This window comes from the organism of the source record quoted next, unplaced genomic scaffold (genome assembly GCF_019419815.1).
Source record: "Pyrus x bretschneideri cultivar Hongxiangsu unplaced genomic scaffold, Pyrus_bretschneideri_v1 Contig62, whole genome shotgun sequence".
Classification (NCBI taxonomy): domain Eukaryota; kingdom Viridiplantae; phylum Streptophyta; class Magnoliopsida; order Rosales; family Rosaceae; genus Pyrus; species Pyrus x bretschneideri.
The window spans coordinates 1,852,314-1,870,901 of NW_025999801.1; the positions used below are offsets into that span (position 1 = coordinate 1,852,314).

The following is an 18,588-nucleotide window of genomic DNA, read 5'->3' on the forward strand; positions in this document are numbered from 1 at the left end:
CATTATACTTCGAGAAGAACATACTAAAGTTTCATTATGATCCAACGGTCGGATTGTCGTCAATCACACAAACAAGTGGCGGTCCAAATTGATCACCACACCAAACAATTGAATTTTTGGAAACCAAGCTAGACATAGGTTCACAGGGTAACTAGAAGGTATTTGGAACCAAAAGAACACTTTTGAACGATCCCACGCACCGCCACATGCGGTGGTAGTCAAGATGGAGGGTTTAGAAACCTCGAATTTTCAACATTAACTAGATGAGCTCAAATTTACGTGGTAGCTAGAGCTCAATAAGGGAAACACTTTTCATAACTAGGCCGACGATAAATTCTAACTGGAAACCGTCCAATTTCACCAGAGAAAACCGGATTTCTAGGGTTTTAAACACCCAACTCTAAAATGAATACAAAAACACAAACTAAGCATACCAACTTGAAGATTATGAAGAGTAGATGAAGTTCCATACCTCACTCAAAGGAAATGGTTTCCAGAATCGCCGGAAAAATGATAAAAGCGCTGGAAAAGTCGTGGGCTCTCGTACTACAAAGATGAAAAAGAAATGAGGAAATCTAACATCACAAATATGTAGGGCTCGTCAAGAGCTTTCCATGGACACCAAGATCACCCAAAACGGAGTTCGGATGAAGAAGATACAAGCGGGTCAAGTTTGGTGGGTTTATGGGTCCAATTCTCCCTAAAACGGGTTAGGCAGCTCCCCTTCCCATTTTCTGAAACCTCCCCCCCCCCCTTTTCTCGAGGTTTCACTCCAATTATAGCATTTTGGTAAAATTATCAAAATGCCACCAACTTTAAACGACTCTAACTTCTCCGTTCGGACTCGGAAATAAAATCTGTTTATACCTACGTGCTCATAGAATCGAACTCTACCTAACCAATTCAAGAGTTGACCGAAAAGGTTGAGAAAATTAGAAATCACTAAAGTACCCCTCACTTCGTTTTTCTTAAATTTGGAGAAATAAAGAACTAGTTCCAATTAAATCTTCGAAATACGTCAAGAATAAAATAAAATAATAATTTTGGGGATGGGATATCACATATGAACACAAAAAAGTTACAATTGTTGCCGGCGAAATTTTAAGTCATAAAAACGTCACATAATACTCTCGTTGTCAATAAGAGCAAAAACATATCTCTCAATATAAACAATTATGCTATCACTTAATTATTGATCTTTTATTTTGTTACGTTGTGATGTTTTCACAATGTTTCATAGCAGAAAGCGCTCTTTCCAACGAAGTTGTTGCAAATAGTAACACCAAAGCCAATATAAGAAACTTATACTTTAACTTGTAGCTTTCACACCTCCTAGTATTCACCAATTTCTTTGAAATATAACTAATTCCTTTTAATATGAAAACAAATTATGCATCTTCAAATGATGAATAAATTGTCAAGTATTGTTACAACCCGTCCCTATATTGTTTAGTAAAATAGCCCCTACTAATGCCAAATGACTAAGCGCCCCTAGAAGGGTAAATTTATTTCGGTTTTTTTTTTTTTACCTTTGAGCATGAGACACGTGCAGGTCGATATATATATATATATATATATTTAGATAGTACTCATCGTCACAAATGTGTGAGCGCAAATTGGAATTTGGGGTTCGAACGAGAAAGTTACGAATTTGCTAAATAGAAAGGCAATTGGGTAATTCCAAAAGGAACTTTCTGGAAGCCAACAAGTTTCTTTTCTCTCCTCCTTGCATGCAGATCAGCAGCGCAACTGCTGTTCTTCTTGAAAATAGATAGAAGTGGTCTTTGAGTTTGTCCATTGTAGATCATTTATTCTGTAAAAAATCTATAAATATCGTTAAAAAAGTGGTCAAGTGGTCGTTTCACGTGACAATTTAGCAAGGATATTGACATATTTTTCAGGAAATGACCAAACTTATTTACAATGGACAAACTTAGAAACCACTTCTACAAAGTTTTATTGTCAGAGACCAAAGTAAGAATTATGTCAAATTCCAGAGATCATTTTAGATAAAAATAGCTTATTTTATTTTATGGGTAATTCTCACTTACTACCCGCAAGTATCGTGATTTTCAAACTTTCATATAACAAGTTTTTTTTATCCCAGTTTCATACCTGAGGTAAAGATTGTGGGACATTTTCATACTTTCGTTGGTCTTTCCGTTAGGACCTCAGTTAACAAATGACGTGGCACGCCACTAATAGAAGTATGAAAGTGTTATACGACCCTCACTCTAGGTATGAAAATTGGATGAAAAAAATTTGTATGAAAATTTGAAAATCACAGTACTTAGGATAGGAAAAGTAAGAATCAACCCTATTTTTATTTTTACAACACTCTTTTTGTTTGTTTCTTTCTTTCCCATCGATTTTTATTTTTCCATTTTACGTCAATCCAAGTTGATATGTGCAAAATGGAGAGTTGGGACGTAAGGGAGAAGGTGAAGGAAGTGGAACTGGCGCTTTTCATGATTCAGGTTGGCACTCTTGAGGCAAAACTGCAGTTAAGCAATTGCTGATAATGATTATTCAATTCTTGTTGAGAAGTTTATTGATGATTGAATTGAGCTCAATGACGTTCTAGTATTCATACATCCGTGAGATAACGCTTGGTTGTTGTTGTTCTATTGAATCGAATTAATTGGTTGTTTTCATGATTCAAGTTGGCATTGAAACAAACATGTAGTTCAGCAATTTTTCCCCTAGAACGCCATTGCGCTCGGCTCTATGAATCTTAAAACCCATTGAGTAAGAAATATAAAAAATTGCTCAACTACAGGTTTGTTTCAATGCCAACTTGAATCATGAAAACAACTAATTAATTTGATTGAATAGAACAACAACAACAACCAAGCGTTATCTCACGGATGTATGAATACTAGAACGTCATTGAGCTCGATTCAATCATCAATAAATTTCTCAACAAGCATTGAATAATCATTATCAGCAATTGCTAAACTGCAGTTTTGTCTCAAGAGCACGGCCGAAAAAAATGCCAACTTGAATCATGAAAAGCGCCAGTTCCACTTCCTTCACCTTCTCCATGTCCCAACTCTCCATTTCGTACATATCAACTTGGATTGACGCATATTGAATAATCATTATCAGCAATTGCTAAACTGCAGCTTACCCATCGAATTTTTATTGTTGTTTTGCTTATTCAATGGGTGTTGAGAAATTGCTTGATGATTGACGCATATTAATTATAAATTTTCCATATTTTATTGCAAACTGTGTTTGCTCATTGCATTGGTGATCTTTTTTTTTTTTCTTTTTTTTCATGTGTAAGGGAATCATGAACACGCCGTATTTGATCCATTTAAAGATTAACCTTATCTCAAATTGTTTGTTCTGATTTATTGATTAGGCCAAAAACATATGGATTTCCCGTACCTGCAGGAGGAGTTCTTTTTTTTTTTATTTTTTTGGAAAATGAAAATATTATGACACTAGGTCTAACAGCAGCTACTTGGCTACAGTTAATTTTATGTTCATATTGACTGTTGTAAAAGGATTCTGTAGTTGCTCTTTTGTCACCGAAAGATGTTCAAGTAGTGGAAATTTTACAAAACAAGGGTAAGCTGTGTACAATAAACGCCACCCTCCAGCCCTTTTTGTTTGTTAAGTTCGACTACCATAAGAAGGACAGAAGCAAGCCCAGATCAAACAAGAGTGATTAATATAATATTGAGATTCTACGGAAATAAGTTTAGTCAAGTTGGCTGAAGCAAGTAATGCGTTTCCACCCTTTGCACCGAAGTTCGAATCTCTCTCGCATAGTTTACATGAATGAATTTAGAGTAATATTCCTATCGTTTCTCATAGATCACTATACTAGCAAGTGACACTTGCAAAACGGATTCTCTATCCACAAAGATCAAAAGGAACAAGAGTCGGAAGGACGGATCCGTGCCAAAACAAAAGCGAGAAATATTGAAAGTCTCACAAACTATTACACACATTATTCACTTGGAGTTGCAACCATTCGTGCCTTCCATTATTAGGATGAGATTCTGATAGAACTTTCCAAAGGCACGCGAGTTTAAGTCCCTTCAGTAGGGATAGGAAGGGGAACGAGGCTGAAATCCAGGGCAATTTGCCCGTATATAACCAGGCTCGCCACACTGGTGGCAAACGTACTGCTTTCTTGGCCTTTTCTCCCCTGCACTAGAAGCTCCCTCAAACGACTCTTGCTCCCCCAGCATGTCAAAAGATCTTTCCACTAACAAAGTCGCTGCCCTCACCTTGAGATAAGTATCATGCTGTAATACAGCTACCTTTGTTCCCATGGAAGGCTTCAGCCCCATTAGAAACTTTGCTACTCTCTGTTCATCTGTACTCTGGGGTGCATGTCGTGACAGCTGAAGGAATTTAGATTCGTACTGAGTAACGGTCATGTTTCCTTGGGTCAACCCTAGAAATTCGTCGCGTTTAGCATCCCTTATAGTTTCAGGAAAATACATATTCAAAAACAGCTTCTCAAATTCTGCCCAAGTGACGGATTTAACATCACGGATCCTTTTAACAAATTCCCACCAGTAGTGAGCTGCTCCAATAAGACAGTATGTGGCAAACCCAACCTTTAAGTCTTCGGGGACATCACTTACATCAAAACATTGCTTTATCCTTTCGAGCCACTCCACCCCTTCTAATGGTTCGTCAGGATTTCCTGCATGCTGGCGACAGACTAATGAAAACCTTCAAATTTTCAGCCTCCGATCTACTCCGGATGTGCCCTCAAGCGCAAGGCCAGCCAGTTGCTTGATGGCTTGCAAGACCTTAGCCCGGTCCTCATCATGTGGAGCCCTGGGATTGGATGAAGTAGCTTCACCTGTTCTAGGCATATCTTTCTGAAATTTAAACAAACAAAACATTAGCTCCCATACAAGTGGATAATCAAGATATTATTCACAGTGTAGCCAACAGCATACTAGCCACCTTAGCACTTAACCGTCATGCCGCTGAAATCTACCAACTTCAGAAATACCAAACAAGATTGCATACGAGTCGAGTCTAAAGCTAAAGCTTAAATACACAATCACTATCATCACAGTATTCGCCACGACACAAATTTTTTCCAACGAATGGCATAGCTGTAAGAATATTAATCATTTATAAGGCATTCTCAAAAGATGAAACACAGTACACTTTTTCTTTGGTTTTTCTTAGAAAAGCAAATCGGAAAGCAGACTCAAGTAACGCTGCAGAATACATCATCAATCTGAGTTTGACAACAAAAACGCCTAACAAACATCATCGCATTTGCTACAACTCCCAAAAAAATACAAACAGTAAACACATACGATGCTAAATTACTAAAACAAAAAAAAAAAAACGTCATTCTGTAAGTACACAGAGAGGAAAACGACTAGAGGCATTCACTCAATAAATTTCTTAAGCCAATCAATCCGAACATCAGGATCATTAAAGGCAATGAATAACCATATGTTTATTTTGAATAAAAGTTTTGGCAGATAGCAAGTACAGCCATCTTCTCTTCATTCCGGGAAGGACTCAATCACCTCCTGACCTATCCGTCCCCTCCACGATGCCACATTCTAGCTCACCCATCCTAGATGCCACAAATGACACACTCTTGATTGTGTTCACCAATGTGGTCTGACTATTTGAGGTAACGTGTGCGCATGGGCGTGTGCGTGTGCCAGGTAAGAACAAACGATGAGGTGAACATCACAAGAGAACAAGAAGAGAGCAATGAGGCGATCATTCTTTATTTTACCCCAACAATGCATTACACAAAGGGTAGAGGATTTGGGATTGGCCCCACAATCGGCTAGCCACAGTAATTTGGTACTTATGAGTCGAACTTAAGACATAGCACTTACCAATGGAGAGGACCGTAGTACTAAGCAGCTAACCCTAATTATTCTTGAACAAAACAAACAATTATATTAATCCCTGAGGCTTTTCCCTTTGCTTAATCCATCAGTTGGTTACTGTAATTAATTAATCTCACAACTTACATTAAGTTAATAGATGAAATTCATAGGTCAAGCTTTTTTCTATGAGCTAAATTGCACTTATACACACCGCACCCATGCATGCATACCATCTCTAAAAACAAATTCATCTTTTAACAACAGAAAATAACAGACCAAGTTGTAGAGGAGAAAACCCAGAAAAAAAAAAAAAAAAAAATCAGAATCAACTTCCACTGCTGAATAATAATAAGAGAAACCACCAGTAACTAATTCACTAACCAACCTTCATATCAAATCTACAGAAACATTCCAGTCCTCTGATCTGATCGTTCAAATTCGTTCACTAGCCTTCAGTTAAGCTCCAAGACGTCAAATTGGGCAAGAACAACCTTGAAATTGAAGATCTGAGCTTAATTAGTCAAAAATCCCAAACCGAACGAATCACCGAAACCCAATTAATACTCCTCAAAATTTACCTCAGAACGCTCCTTGTGTTCGATTCACTATTTTTCAATCGGACTTCCAGGATGAAAGTTGAATTTTGAGAGACTGCAGGAAAGCTTTTTCTTTCTCTGTTATACTTTTTCCACTCGTGCAGCTGTTCATCGAAGACGAAGAGAAAGCAGGGATGTTATCCCGCGCTTTTGCCGCTCACCGCTTCACTTCAGCTGTCCAATCGTAGCTGGCCATGTGGCAGGACAAAGAGAAGATCTTGACGTGTGGTAAAACTAGCCACTCCTCGGCTGCCATGTGTCGCTCTTCCATCCGTCGAATTTGAAAATGCCACTCCATTTGGACCCCGAAAAATTAATCCAAAAAGTACTACGAACCAAAATCGTCATATGACCTCAATAAAATTTCACTTATTTTCGTCCGTTATAAACAAAAATAAAATTTACAAGAACATGAAGCTTGAGTTCACCTTGCCATCTGCGTGTCATCAATTCCACGTTGTATGAAAAGACAAGGGAGATGTAGACCTTTACCATTAAAAGGACGGAAACAAGCCTTGCAAGCCATAAATGATAAATGCCTACATTGTTTGCTTATCTTTCATACAACATAGAATTGAACACTCGGCACATATATCATCAGAAGTGTTCTATGAAAATCTCACCACAAAAACCTAATCATTGAAATTGGTCCTCTCACGTTGTCTCTATCTTTTGGACACAATATTGTGCTTTCTTTAAGCAGTAACACTAATCACCAAATTTTCTGGTTCATGTATGTTACTGGAATGTGGGTTTGAAAAGACAAGAGCCTTCAAAGTAATCAAAACGGAGCGATAAATATATTGGGTACATTGCGGTTTAACCTCTTAAACTATTTTTTCATTTAAAATTGATACTTGAATTTTTATTTTTATTTTTTTTGACAAATTAATCCTTGAACTGTTTAAAATCAGCCAATTAACCCCTATCGTTCGATTTCATTCACTATCCCGTCAAATTCAACGGAAAATAATCTTTTCATCATGAATTCTTACTTGTCAGTTACAATCATCAATAAAATTATGATATGTGGAAACAGAATAATCCAAAACTTATAGCATAATAAGAAAACTTATTAATTATAATAAATAAAACAAAACAAAAATCTTAAATGACCAACCACCCATTCCCATCCACATCAACCGTGTGATGGGGGAAGAGGGTGGCTGCAGGTGGGGAATGGGTGGTTGATCTTAAGGACTTTGGTTTTGTTTTATTATTTATAATTAAAAATGTTTTCTTATTATGCTGTAAGTTTTTGAATTATTCTGTGTCCACAAGTTAAAATTTAATTGGTGGTTATAGTTGAAGAGTAAGAATTCATGATGAAAATACTAAAGAAATAGTGGACGAAATCTAACGGCAAGGAGTTAATTGGCTGATTTCAAATAGTTAAGGTGTTAGATTACCAAATAAATAGTTCAAGGGGTTAATTTCAACTACAGTAATAGTTCATGGGGTCAAACAACATTCTATCTTAATACAATAGCAAGTTGTATGCTCCACCTTTTGCATCGAAGTTTGAATCATTCTCTTGTAATTTACACATGACTTTAGTATCAACTAGATCACATTGCCCACACGTTGCGGGTTTTAAAATTGTGTCAAATGTTTTGTTCAAACAACATAAAAATGATTTGACAGAAAACTAATACTGTTTAAACTGGAAATGTTTGAAAATTTGTTCAACGCATAAAATTTGTGAAAAAAATCTTGTAAAATTCATTGTCTTCTATTTAGAAAAGAGGACTGCAACATAGGACATGGAGTCTGGGTTAATAGCTGCTGGTATCCTGCTATTTACATGCAAAAAATATTGCAGCCAAACATTTCAATTAAGTGGTTTCTAGCTTTACACTGCCTGCAATAGTTGCACATAAAATATTACAGGATTGTGTGCTATTTCCATTCCAAATATATTGGCAACATTGTGCTATTTACATGCCAAAAACATTACTAACATTGTGCTATTCACATGCAAAAAAATATTAAGGCGTTTAGACCCTCTGCTGTTCGCTTGGCAAAAAATATAGAGAAACATTGTCTGGATTTGTTAAAATACATTATAACTACGTCTTGCTTCTCTTCGGCAAAACATGAAGCATGCATACTATGTCTTGTTTCTCTTCACCAAAACATGAAGCATTTACATCGAACCTTCTTGACTGTTGAGAAACCAATCCAGGGAAAGGGAAAACAAAGTAAAACATCAAAACAGATGTTAGAATCATGCAAGAATAAAATTAAAATCTGGAAAATATAATAAAGACAGATGGTCACCTAATATTTTTTTGGTGGAGAGGTGTTTTTCCTGAACCAATTGGAGAAGACCTTTTCAATAATTTGATAGGAATTTCATCAAAATCTTGGACACTTGCTTCTGAAATTTCTTCCATATCGTTGTTTTAAAAACAGAGCAAACATTGAAAAATAAGGATGCATGATAGAAAAAATAATAATTTAAACAAGGCAAAGATAGTTGTTCACGAATGTATTACCTTTTCTTGGCATCGATAAAAAGTGGTCTACTGACTGATTCCCTCTTTCTTTTATATGATTAGGCACTTCAATTCGGGGTTGAGGTAGATGATGATACTGTAGTGCTACATTGCCACTTGTCTGAAAAGAGGCAGCGGAGTTGCTGGTTGCATGGACACATCTTCAGAGACATTAATCTGGATCCAAAAAGCCAACTGATCGATTGTCATTTTTTTCGCGGTCTGCAAGATTTCGGCTTCATTTGCTTGGTTTGAAGAGGAGGGCAATATTCTGAGAGAATCTGCTGAACTGGAAAACCTGCAACATTTAATATGCAATTTTATCTCGATGATATTGCAGAAACAAAAATTTTTGCATTCCAAAAATATTAAACATAGATTCAATATGTTTTAACATCATTAAATATACTCACACTGATTTGTATAAGTTTATTTCTGTAATGTCTGGGTCAATGAAGAAAAGTAAGGAACCAGTGCTGTTTAGGATAACACTGTCTGCATGTGAAGAAAACAACGAACAAAGTGAAAACCAACAGTTAACAAAAAAAAAAAATATCAATACAATTTAAATACCTCAATGTATTACAAATTGAGTTAGTTTTTATAAATTTTAAAAAAGTAGCACCAAAAGGGAATGATAATTTAGTAGCTCGTATGATAACAGATGCAGGTATAAACAAATGTTGTAATTAACAATGCATGTGTATCTGTGTAATGGAAGAATAGCAATACTCACATTAGATTAAATGGCAACATTTAAGACAAACTGATTATTAATTTGTTAAATTAAATACCCCGGTACAATTCACTTTCAAACTTGTAAAAACAGCAATGACCGGCGGGGACAAAGCCTCTAGCAACAGAGAAGAAATTTTCTTTGCAATATCTCCCCACAGTCAGTTTTGCCTCTTCTTTTCTGCATCAAAGTGCAATTCGAAAAAGAATTTTACCACTCAATTAAAAAAATTTAAAATTTGGCTGACAAAATATGCAGTCATTGTTAAACGATTATATAATTATCAAACGACATACAATTATTGGATGGTATTTTAATTTTTTATGAAGTGGGTAGAATGAAAAATAAATGAAAAAAATTACCTTTGATTTTCAACCACGATGTCACATTTGTGCACAACTCTTTCATTGACCTGTTTTGGTTCTAAGCATTGCACTCTTTCATTTTTTTAGAAATTGTTGAAAGACACAAACACTAATGATTTTACAATTATATATATATATATATATATGTGTGTGTGTGTGTGTGTGTCAATATATAGCATTACCTGTCAGTATATCAACACGATCCAACCGAGGATAAAGCATATTGTGGTCTTGTAAGAAAAATCTGTGGTGAGGAATGGGTGGAAACTCATTTGTAATTTTCTTGAAAACTGTTTTCACCGTGAACACAATTTGGCTGTCATTTGGCACCACTCTGTATTCGCCCTTCCTTCTATTGATGCGAAAATTTGTAATCTCATAGCAATTCCCAGCCTGGAGTTTCGAAGCCAAGACTTCATGGTCCATTTCTGTTGAGCAGGCTTCAATTGCATCTTGCTTTGCAATTCATCATACAAAAAAGGAAAAAGAAAAGGACGGGTCACAAATATAATCAACAAACGAATAACAATGCAGATTACATTTTGACTCACATGATTGCGCACGTGAATACCAAACATTAAGCGCGGCATTACACAGTAAAAACTAACACTGAATATCCAAACAAACACCCCAAAGAAAACAATCATTTGTTCAATTGCTTATTACTTTTATCATCTTTAATAAAAACCATCGCAAAATAATTTCTTACCCTTTCGTTAACTAATATACAATGTAGTCCCATACTTTCTCCATCCATTCCTGGAATGTCTGGTTTCCATATTCTACAAATTCGAACTTTGTTCTATATGGCTGCAGTTCTTGAATGGGAGTTGGAAATGTGTTCATATTTAGAAAAACTTGCCACCAAAAAACAGGAGGGCATTTTAATATTAGGAAAACTTGAGAACATCGAACCATTTTAATATAATTGTAATAAACACTGAGTTTAAATACATAGACACATAAACATAAAATTGTATTATCCCACTGTAATGCATGAAGTTTATTTATCCAAATAATTGTAATGCATGGAGTTTAATTATCCAAATAATTGACTCACTTCACTGCATTACCCCTTTTCTGAGGAATCAAAGACACTCTTCCATCTTCTTTTTAAACTGTTTGGACCCAAAATTACACCATCGGCCTGAGCAATCGAGACCGTTGAATAGGCGAATTTTAGACCGTTGGATGATGAAGTGGTTGAAATAATTTTTAGTTATTATTGAGAAGTAATATTTTGATTTTTATCGTAATATTATATCTTAATAATAACTAGGATAGTTAAAACCTAATTTTTGATATATCCAGGTGGTTGTTTCGGAACAAAGTGACTTGGAATTCATGGATGAGATTGGTGCACGTGGCCTTATCTAGGAATTGGTGAAGGAGTCATGCATGCATGTGGTCTTTGGCAGAAGGTTATGATAATGAGGGATAAAGGTTATTAGTCAAAGCAGGATTGCATCAGGTTGCAAGATGACAACAAAATTTTGATAAGATGAGAGCAATAAAGACTTAGAGTCACAGTACAATTAGGATTGATTTTCGCGACTTTGGCTTGCCGATCTCTATAAATACAAGGCTGCGAACACCATTCAAGGACCTCCAATTCAACACACAACTGCCCTGCGCAAAACCTCTCAAACATCTTGAGATTTTTTTTATTTTCCTTTTTCCGCCGACACATCTTCAGTTTGGATAAACAGCACTGTGAAGGCAACCGGCGAACATCTTCAGTTTGGATAAACAGCACTGTTGCCGTAGAATCAGCCGTTCCCGAAGCACCTTCAGTTTGGATAAACAGCACTGCGTCGAGGCCGACTGGTTATCTATCCAATTCTCGGTCGAGAAGGATTTTCAAATCCTTATTGGCAGAGGTCATCTCATTAGCATTCTCGGCGAAGTGAGGTGTTACCAGGTTACTACATTCGGCACCTTGAGAGCCGAATTTGATATTGAACTTCGTAGAACTAGCAGCCTTGTCTTCAGGCTCGAGAATCCAAAGGCCGAGATTTGTTCCTTCCTCGGCCGCAGTCGCAAGATAAAGAAGTCAACAACGTGCTCAACGCAACATCAACAAATTTTACTCCTCGGCCGAGCTCGGCCGACGAGTTGGCACGCCCCGCATTCAACCGAAGGACGTAGTTAGCTTATTAGTTACTCGGCCTGCGCGCCACGTAGGTTTTGTAATTTTTAGAGTCAACATAAACACATAACAAAATCTCTAAAAAAAAACCAACCAAAGATTAAGAAAACAAAACCAAAACTTAAACACTGGCAAATTACCCAGCTAATTTATACCACCATTTTTTTCATGAACTAAAAACACTCATCATCTTCTTTTCAAAACCATAACATAACTTCTAAAAAAGGAATTAAAAAAATGTTTTTTTTAAAATAGTATCTGTGATGTTAGTTTTAAGTACATGGTTTGGTGTGGTCACTGTGGTCTTAAAAAGAGAGAAACTTTCAAGGTCTCAAAAATTCTCCCCCAGCAAAAAACCCAAAAGTTTGCAGGCAACGATGTGTCCCCCCAGCAAAAGAGATCCACCACGATCAAACACGATGCGTCCTGGGAGCAAAAAAGATCTACCACGACCGAACCATGGTTTCCCAGCAACAAACAACCTCTTAATCACCAACTGCAGAGAGACGGAAGGGCAGGAAACGGAAAGAAAACCTAGTAGAAAGCAAAGACGGTCTAAAACAAAAGAAAGGAACGGTAGAAAACGACCACAAAGGGAAATGGGAAAGACAAAAACGAAAAAGCAACAAAAAGGAGAAACACCTACCCAAAAGAGAAGCCGAAGCGATGATCGACACGTGGAGACCATCCGGCTGGAAAAAGACGAAAGGAGAAGACGCTGGAATCGAAGAAGGAGTCGATAAGGGCAAGAAGGCCATTTTCCTGCTGCAGAGAGGGAGAAAAGGGCGGGCAAGGAAGGAATGGGAGGGCAGCTTGGGGCGTTGACTGCTGGTGAACAGTAGCCCCTCTCACATGATGAACAGTGGAGACCAACTCAGTTTTAGTAGATAGTAATTTGAGAGTTTTAACAAAAAACTCACGATACTGTTCATTTTAACGAAAAATCATATTTTTATACTAAAAAGTCAATTTTGGTACTATTCACTTTATCCTTTATTTTATCTTTATCGTTAAAATTAAAAATTTTCAAGTCCTTTTCATTAGTTTTCCTTAGTAATTTCTCATCATTTGTTAAGATTTAGGAACACACGTTTTTGTATGACCTACTCCATAATGTATTTCAACGATCCAATTATATATCTTTTATATCTTACCTTAAAGATCATTGTCTCCAAAAATCACCTAAATCCAAAACTATATGACTGTTTGATTAAATTTAGTGTTTCTTTATAGAAACGTATTTGTCCATTTTCTTCCTTATAAATGAATGTCTTACTGGTTATGGAGGTCTAATTTTTTGTAAGGATCATATATGAATGATGTACTAAAATATAAACGGTTTGAATCGATAAAATAATTACAAAATGCAGCCTACAAAACGAATGTCAAAAGCGTGTGTCCTGAATCTTAAACCCTATATATATAATTGGGATTCCATTGATTAGCACCTAGCAAGTGACACTTATACCCGCTACAAAATAGATTCTCCATTCACGAAGGTCCAAGGGAATAAAAGTCACACAGACAGATACATACCAAAACAAAGGCCAGGCATATTGAAAGTCTTACAAACTATTATCCCCACACTATTGACTTGGAATTGAAACCATTTTTGCCTTCCATCACTAGGATGAGATTTTGATAAACCTTTCAAAAGGCACGCGAGTTTAATTCCGGGCAATTAGGCCGAATATGACCAGGCTCGCCGCAGTGGTGGCAAATGTACTGCTTTCTTGGCCTTTTTTCCCCTACACCAGAAGCTTCCTCAAACAACTCTTCCTCGCTGTCCTCCAAAGATTGTTCCACTCTCAACGCTGCTGCAACCATGCCATCATAAGTTTTGAATAGAGAGACCCTTGGTCTTATGGAAGGCCTCAGTCCACTTAGAAACTCCAATGCTGCAAGTTCATCTGACCTCACAAGATTAGTTCGTGCATACCATGCTAGCTCAAGGAACTTAGATGCATACTGAGCAACGGTCATGTTTCCTTGGCTCAACCCTAGAAATTCTTCGCGTTTAGCAGCGCTTATAGTTTGAGGAAAATATATATTCAAAAACAGCTCCTCAAACTCTCCCCAAGTGATGGATTTAACATCACGTATCCTTTTAACAAATTCCCACCAGTGGTGAGCCGCTCCAGTAAGACAGTATGTGGCAAACCCCACTTTTAGGTCATCGGGGACATCACTTACATCAAAACATTGCTTTATCCTTGCAAGCCACTCCGCTCCTTCTAACGGTTCATCAGGATTTCCTGCATACTGCGGGGGCGACAGACTAATGAAAACCTTCAAAAATTTCAGCCTCCGATCTACTCCGGATGTGCCCTCAAGCGCAGGGTCAGCCATTTGCTTCATGGCCTGTAAAACCTTAGCCAAATCCTCATCATATGGAGCCCTGGGATTGGATAAAGTAGCTTCACTTGTTCTAGGCATATCTTTCTGAAATTTAAACAAACAAAACATTAGCTTCCACACAAATGTATAATCAAGAGACTATTCTAAGTGTAGGCAACAGCATACTAGCCACCTTAGCAGTTACCCATCATGCCGGTGAAGTCACCAACTTCAGATATACCAAACAAGACTACATATAAGTCGAGTCTAAAGGCTAAAGCGAAAATTCACCATCAGTATCATCACAGTATTCACCATGACACAATCATTTCCAATGGATGGCATAACCGTAAGAATATTAATAATTTATAACTTATAAGGCACTCTCAAGAGATGGAAGACAGTACAGTTTTTCTTTGGTTTTTCTTAGAAAAGCGAATCAGAAAACAGATTCATAACACAGCCGACTGCATCATCAATGTGACTTTGACAACAAAAACGCCTAAGAATTATCATCGTAATTAATACAACTCCTAAGAAACACAAGTGATGCTTTACTAGATTCAACAGGTACAGAGAAAGGGGAACGAACGACTAGAGGCATTCACTCCATAAATTTCTTAAGCCAATCAATCTGAGCATCAAGATCATTAAAGGCCATGAATAACGCTATGTTATTCTTGTGTAAAATTTGGAAGATAACAAGTATGCTCATCTTCTCTTCAACTCCAGGAAGGACCCTAAGAATCTCGTTCACCTCTTGGCTTATCCTCCACCAAGATGCCACCTCCGGTCTCATCCATCATAGATGCCACAAGTGACACACTCTTTGACTGCATTCACGTATGTGTTCATTTATGGAGGAAACTTGCCTCCAACTCATACTACATGTCCCTCGTATCATCATCCACAGTATCATCAGAAAGTACAATCCCTGATGAAGCCAAAATATTTTTTGATGAATCTTGATGATATGTTCATCTCACAGGATGGATTTGACTTATTATTCTGTTGGGATTATCCTGGCATGCTACCTCTTCTGATATATAAACTACCCTAAGAATTATTTACTGAACGCAAGAAAATTGCACGTGTAAGAAAAAAAATTAGTTAAAACTAATATAACACCTGCAAACTATCTTAAACTGGGTATACCATAGTTAGCCTATATAATTTTCTTTAACTTAACTCCTCAATAACCACGCAGCACGCATGCCCGCAAGCATGACACACAGACAGAGTACGAGACAAGAGGCAGAAGAAGCACACTGCAAAATATTGGAGGAGTAGTCAAGAAATAACAAGCAATGAGGTACTCATCATAAGAAAACAAGAAGAGAACTGACTGTAATCTTTCTCAATCTAAAGAAGCAATTATATTAATCCCTGAGAGTTTGTCCTTTGGGCAAAGAAACACTAAATGTCTACCATTTAATCCAAACGGTCATATGGTTTCTGATTTGATTTGAGTAATTGTTGGTAGAAAACTGTTGGATCGTTTGAAATATAATGTGAAATAAGACCTACAATATATATGGTTCAAGATGAGGGGGACAGACATTTTGACGCACTTTCTTGTGGTTCCCATTCCGTAACTCTTTTTCAAGAATCGGAACCTTGCATGCATAACATCAGCTCAAAAACATCAAATTGAATAACTTTATAATTCCATCATCCTAAAGTACAAGTTCAGTGCTATAACAGCTAGTATTTCAGTAGGTTACTGAAATTACATTAAACAATCTCACAACTAACACCAAGTTGTGGTTGAAATTTGTTGGTCAAACTTTTTGCTTTGTGGTTATGGAACTTATCCACACCACATCTATGCAGGAGGAGGATTTTTTCCCATCCTGATCTCTTTCCCCTTTCCACATTAACATCTTATATTAATTTTTTTATAAAAAAATAAGAGAGAAAGCAATGTATGTGTGAGAGGAGGAGAGAAGGGGAGGAAACAAGAGGGGCGAGAATCCGATGCGTGTACAGCATCACCTTAAATCTTCAACTTTCAACAACAAAAAATAATCATGGATGTTGCACGAGAAAAGAAAACCCAGAGAGAATCAGAATAAGCAAGAAAGTAACTAACCTTCATATGAACTTTCCCTTTCACTGCTGGATGATTCCGATTCATCTCTATGTTTGTTTCGCACCGGATAGAATATTTTGGTTCGCGCGCCAGCAACTCGGCTTTTCATAACAAAACCTTCCCGTCTGGAGCTCGGCTTTTCTAAATTACCTGTTATTATAATTCTTGGGACTATTTGTGAAGAAAATGGAATTCTAAGCTCGTTTAGAAGTATTTTTATAATTCCTTAAAGCATTATTTGTCTCTGAAAGTATTTTTATAACTAATTTTTAGTAAAAATGTAAGTGAATCATAGTATGGTACTTAAAATGCTTTCTAAAAAAAGTACAGCCGGTACTTCTTCCAGGAAGCACACTTAAGCGTTTTTGTAATCCAAAAATATTTTTTTAAACGCACTTAAACGACCCAATAATATTATTGTTTAAACAAACAAATTATAAATTACTAGAAATTCTGAACTGACGAAATTTAAATTTTCATAAAAGTTTATATATTTGATGGAATTTAAATGACAGAATGTCTAATTATGTTGTTTGGATAACTCATATAACTTGTTGAAATTTTGTAAAACAAATTAATAATGCTATCTGATACATTTTTGGTCTTCCACTTTCCATACTCTTAGTTTAGAAATATATTTTTTTAGAAATTGTTATTAGCACCTTAGAAATTTCATTTCGCACCCTAAATTTTTTATAATTAAAAAAAAATCCACGGAGAAGATTTTTGAAGTACTAATAATTTTTAACGTTATGTCTAATTTCTCTGTTAATTCTTCGTGCAATTGAATGAATAAAAAACAAGACTGCTTTGAATAAATGGAGATTTCATGAAGTAATATTTCATAAAATACCCATTTCCAATTCGAAGTGGCAAAACCATAACATTTGTGTACGATTTACCAAACAAAACAGTCACGCATTTAACGTTCGACATTGAAATTAAATATTAATTAAACATTTATTTCCCGTCAAATGTCTATAAAAGATGAGACGACGAGTTGCGTTGTATTTAAATTATTATCAATTTTCGAGAGTCTTTTAGATAATAGTATCACGTAAGACATACAATTTTTTTCACGGCACTTCTACATAGGATATTAGAGGAAACTAAAAAATATTAAGCTCTTACTGCAGAAAAATAGGATGCAAAACAAAAGAAAACAAGGTTTTTTTGTTGTTGAGCAATTTTGGGGTTGGAGGTGGCTTCTGTGGAGGCGCTATGGGATCGAGGAAGTGAAGCGCGTGAAGGACCTGTTTCAGAGGGTGGCGATGGCTATGGAATCTTCTGACATAAGCTATTTGGTTTCTAGACCTTACTGTTGTGGGGCCTTTTTTCTATTTTGTCTTTGTTTTAGGCTTTCTTTGTTGTAATTAAAATGTGTGTTAGGCCTTTTGTTGTAAGTTACGTTTTGTTGTAATAAAATTCTTCACTGTCCAAAAAAAAAAAAAACAAAAGACAAAAGAATTGATCTGGAGGAAAAGTTAAGGTAACTCTAGTAATGTTTTGAATCCATGCCCAGTTAGTCAAATGCCTAACGTCGCCCATTCTTCATTTTTACGTACTTTGAAATTGAATTATCAGATTTTTTTTATTTTTTAAGTAATAGCATCCTCTCAGTAACTCGGTCAAGATTTCAGTGCGACTAAAGAGAGGCCGGTCAAGATTTCAGTGCGACTAAAGAGAGGCGCAGAGAGATTTCACATGAAGGGTTTTTGTGGAGCCATATAGTTGTCGTGCAGGCGTTTATACAAATGCGAAGGCTTTTTTTTTTTTTTTTTTTTTTTTTAATTACCGTGACTTATGCGCAACATACAAAGTTATATTTTATTTTTCACATTTATATTTACCAAGCCTAACTCTTGTATTGTTTGTTTTCAGATCAAATGCATCAAGATAAAATTTAACATTTTTTGAGTATCATGAATAGAATTTTCTTACCTTTTGTATTTCAACGTGAATTTCAACCAATCAT

At 36.3% G+C, this 18,588-nt stretch overlaps 1 protein-coding gene across 2 annotated transcripts; it reads right to left on the reverse strand.

The window, feature by feature from the left end:
• Positions 1-13,656: 13,656 nt before the first annotated feature.
• LOC103946175 lies at positions 13,657-16,767 on the reverse strand. 2 transcript variants are annotated; one of them, XM_009356826.3, is made up of 2 exons: positions 16,614-16,767; positions 13,657-14,626 (listed from the first exon to the last, which is right to left on the reverse strand). In XM_009356826.3, the coding sequence occupies exons 1-2, from the start codon at positions 16,656-16,658 to the stop codon at positions 13,835-13,837; spliced, it is 837 nt and encodes a 278-aa protein (XP_009355101.2). In that variant the 5' UTR covers positions 16,659-16,767; the 3' UTR covers positions 13,657-13,834. The 2 variants fall into 2 exon arrangements, with proteins under 2 accessions (XP_009355101.2, XP_048428736.1); XM_048572779.1 differs by lacking the exon at positions 16,614-16,767 and adding an exon at positions 15,279-15,925.
• Positions 16,768-18,588: the final 1,821 nt, after the last annotated feature.

Excerpts from the sequence above, each read along its gene's own strand:
- LOC103946175 (XM_009356826.3), bottom strand. The coding sequence starts at position 16,658 with ATGAATCGGAATCATCCAGCAGTGAAAGGGAAAGTTCATATGAAG. Across the intron at positions 14,627-16,613 it reads AAGGGAAAGTTCATATGAAG|AAAGATATGCCTAGAACAAG; the intron begins GTTAGTTACTTT and ends TTTAAATTTCAG.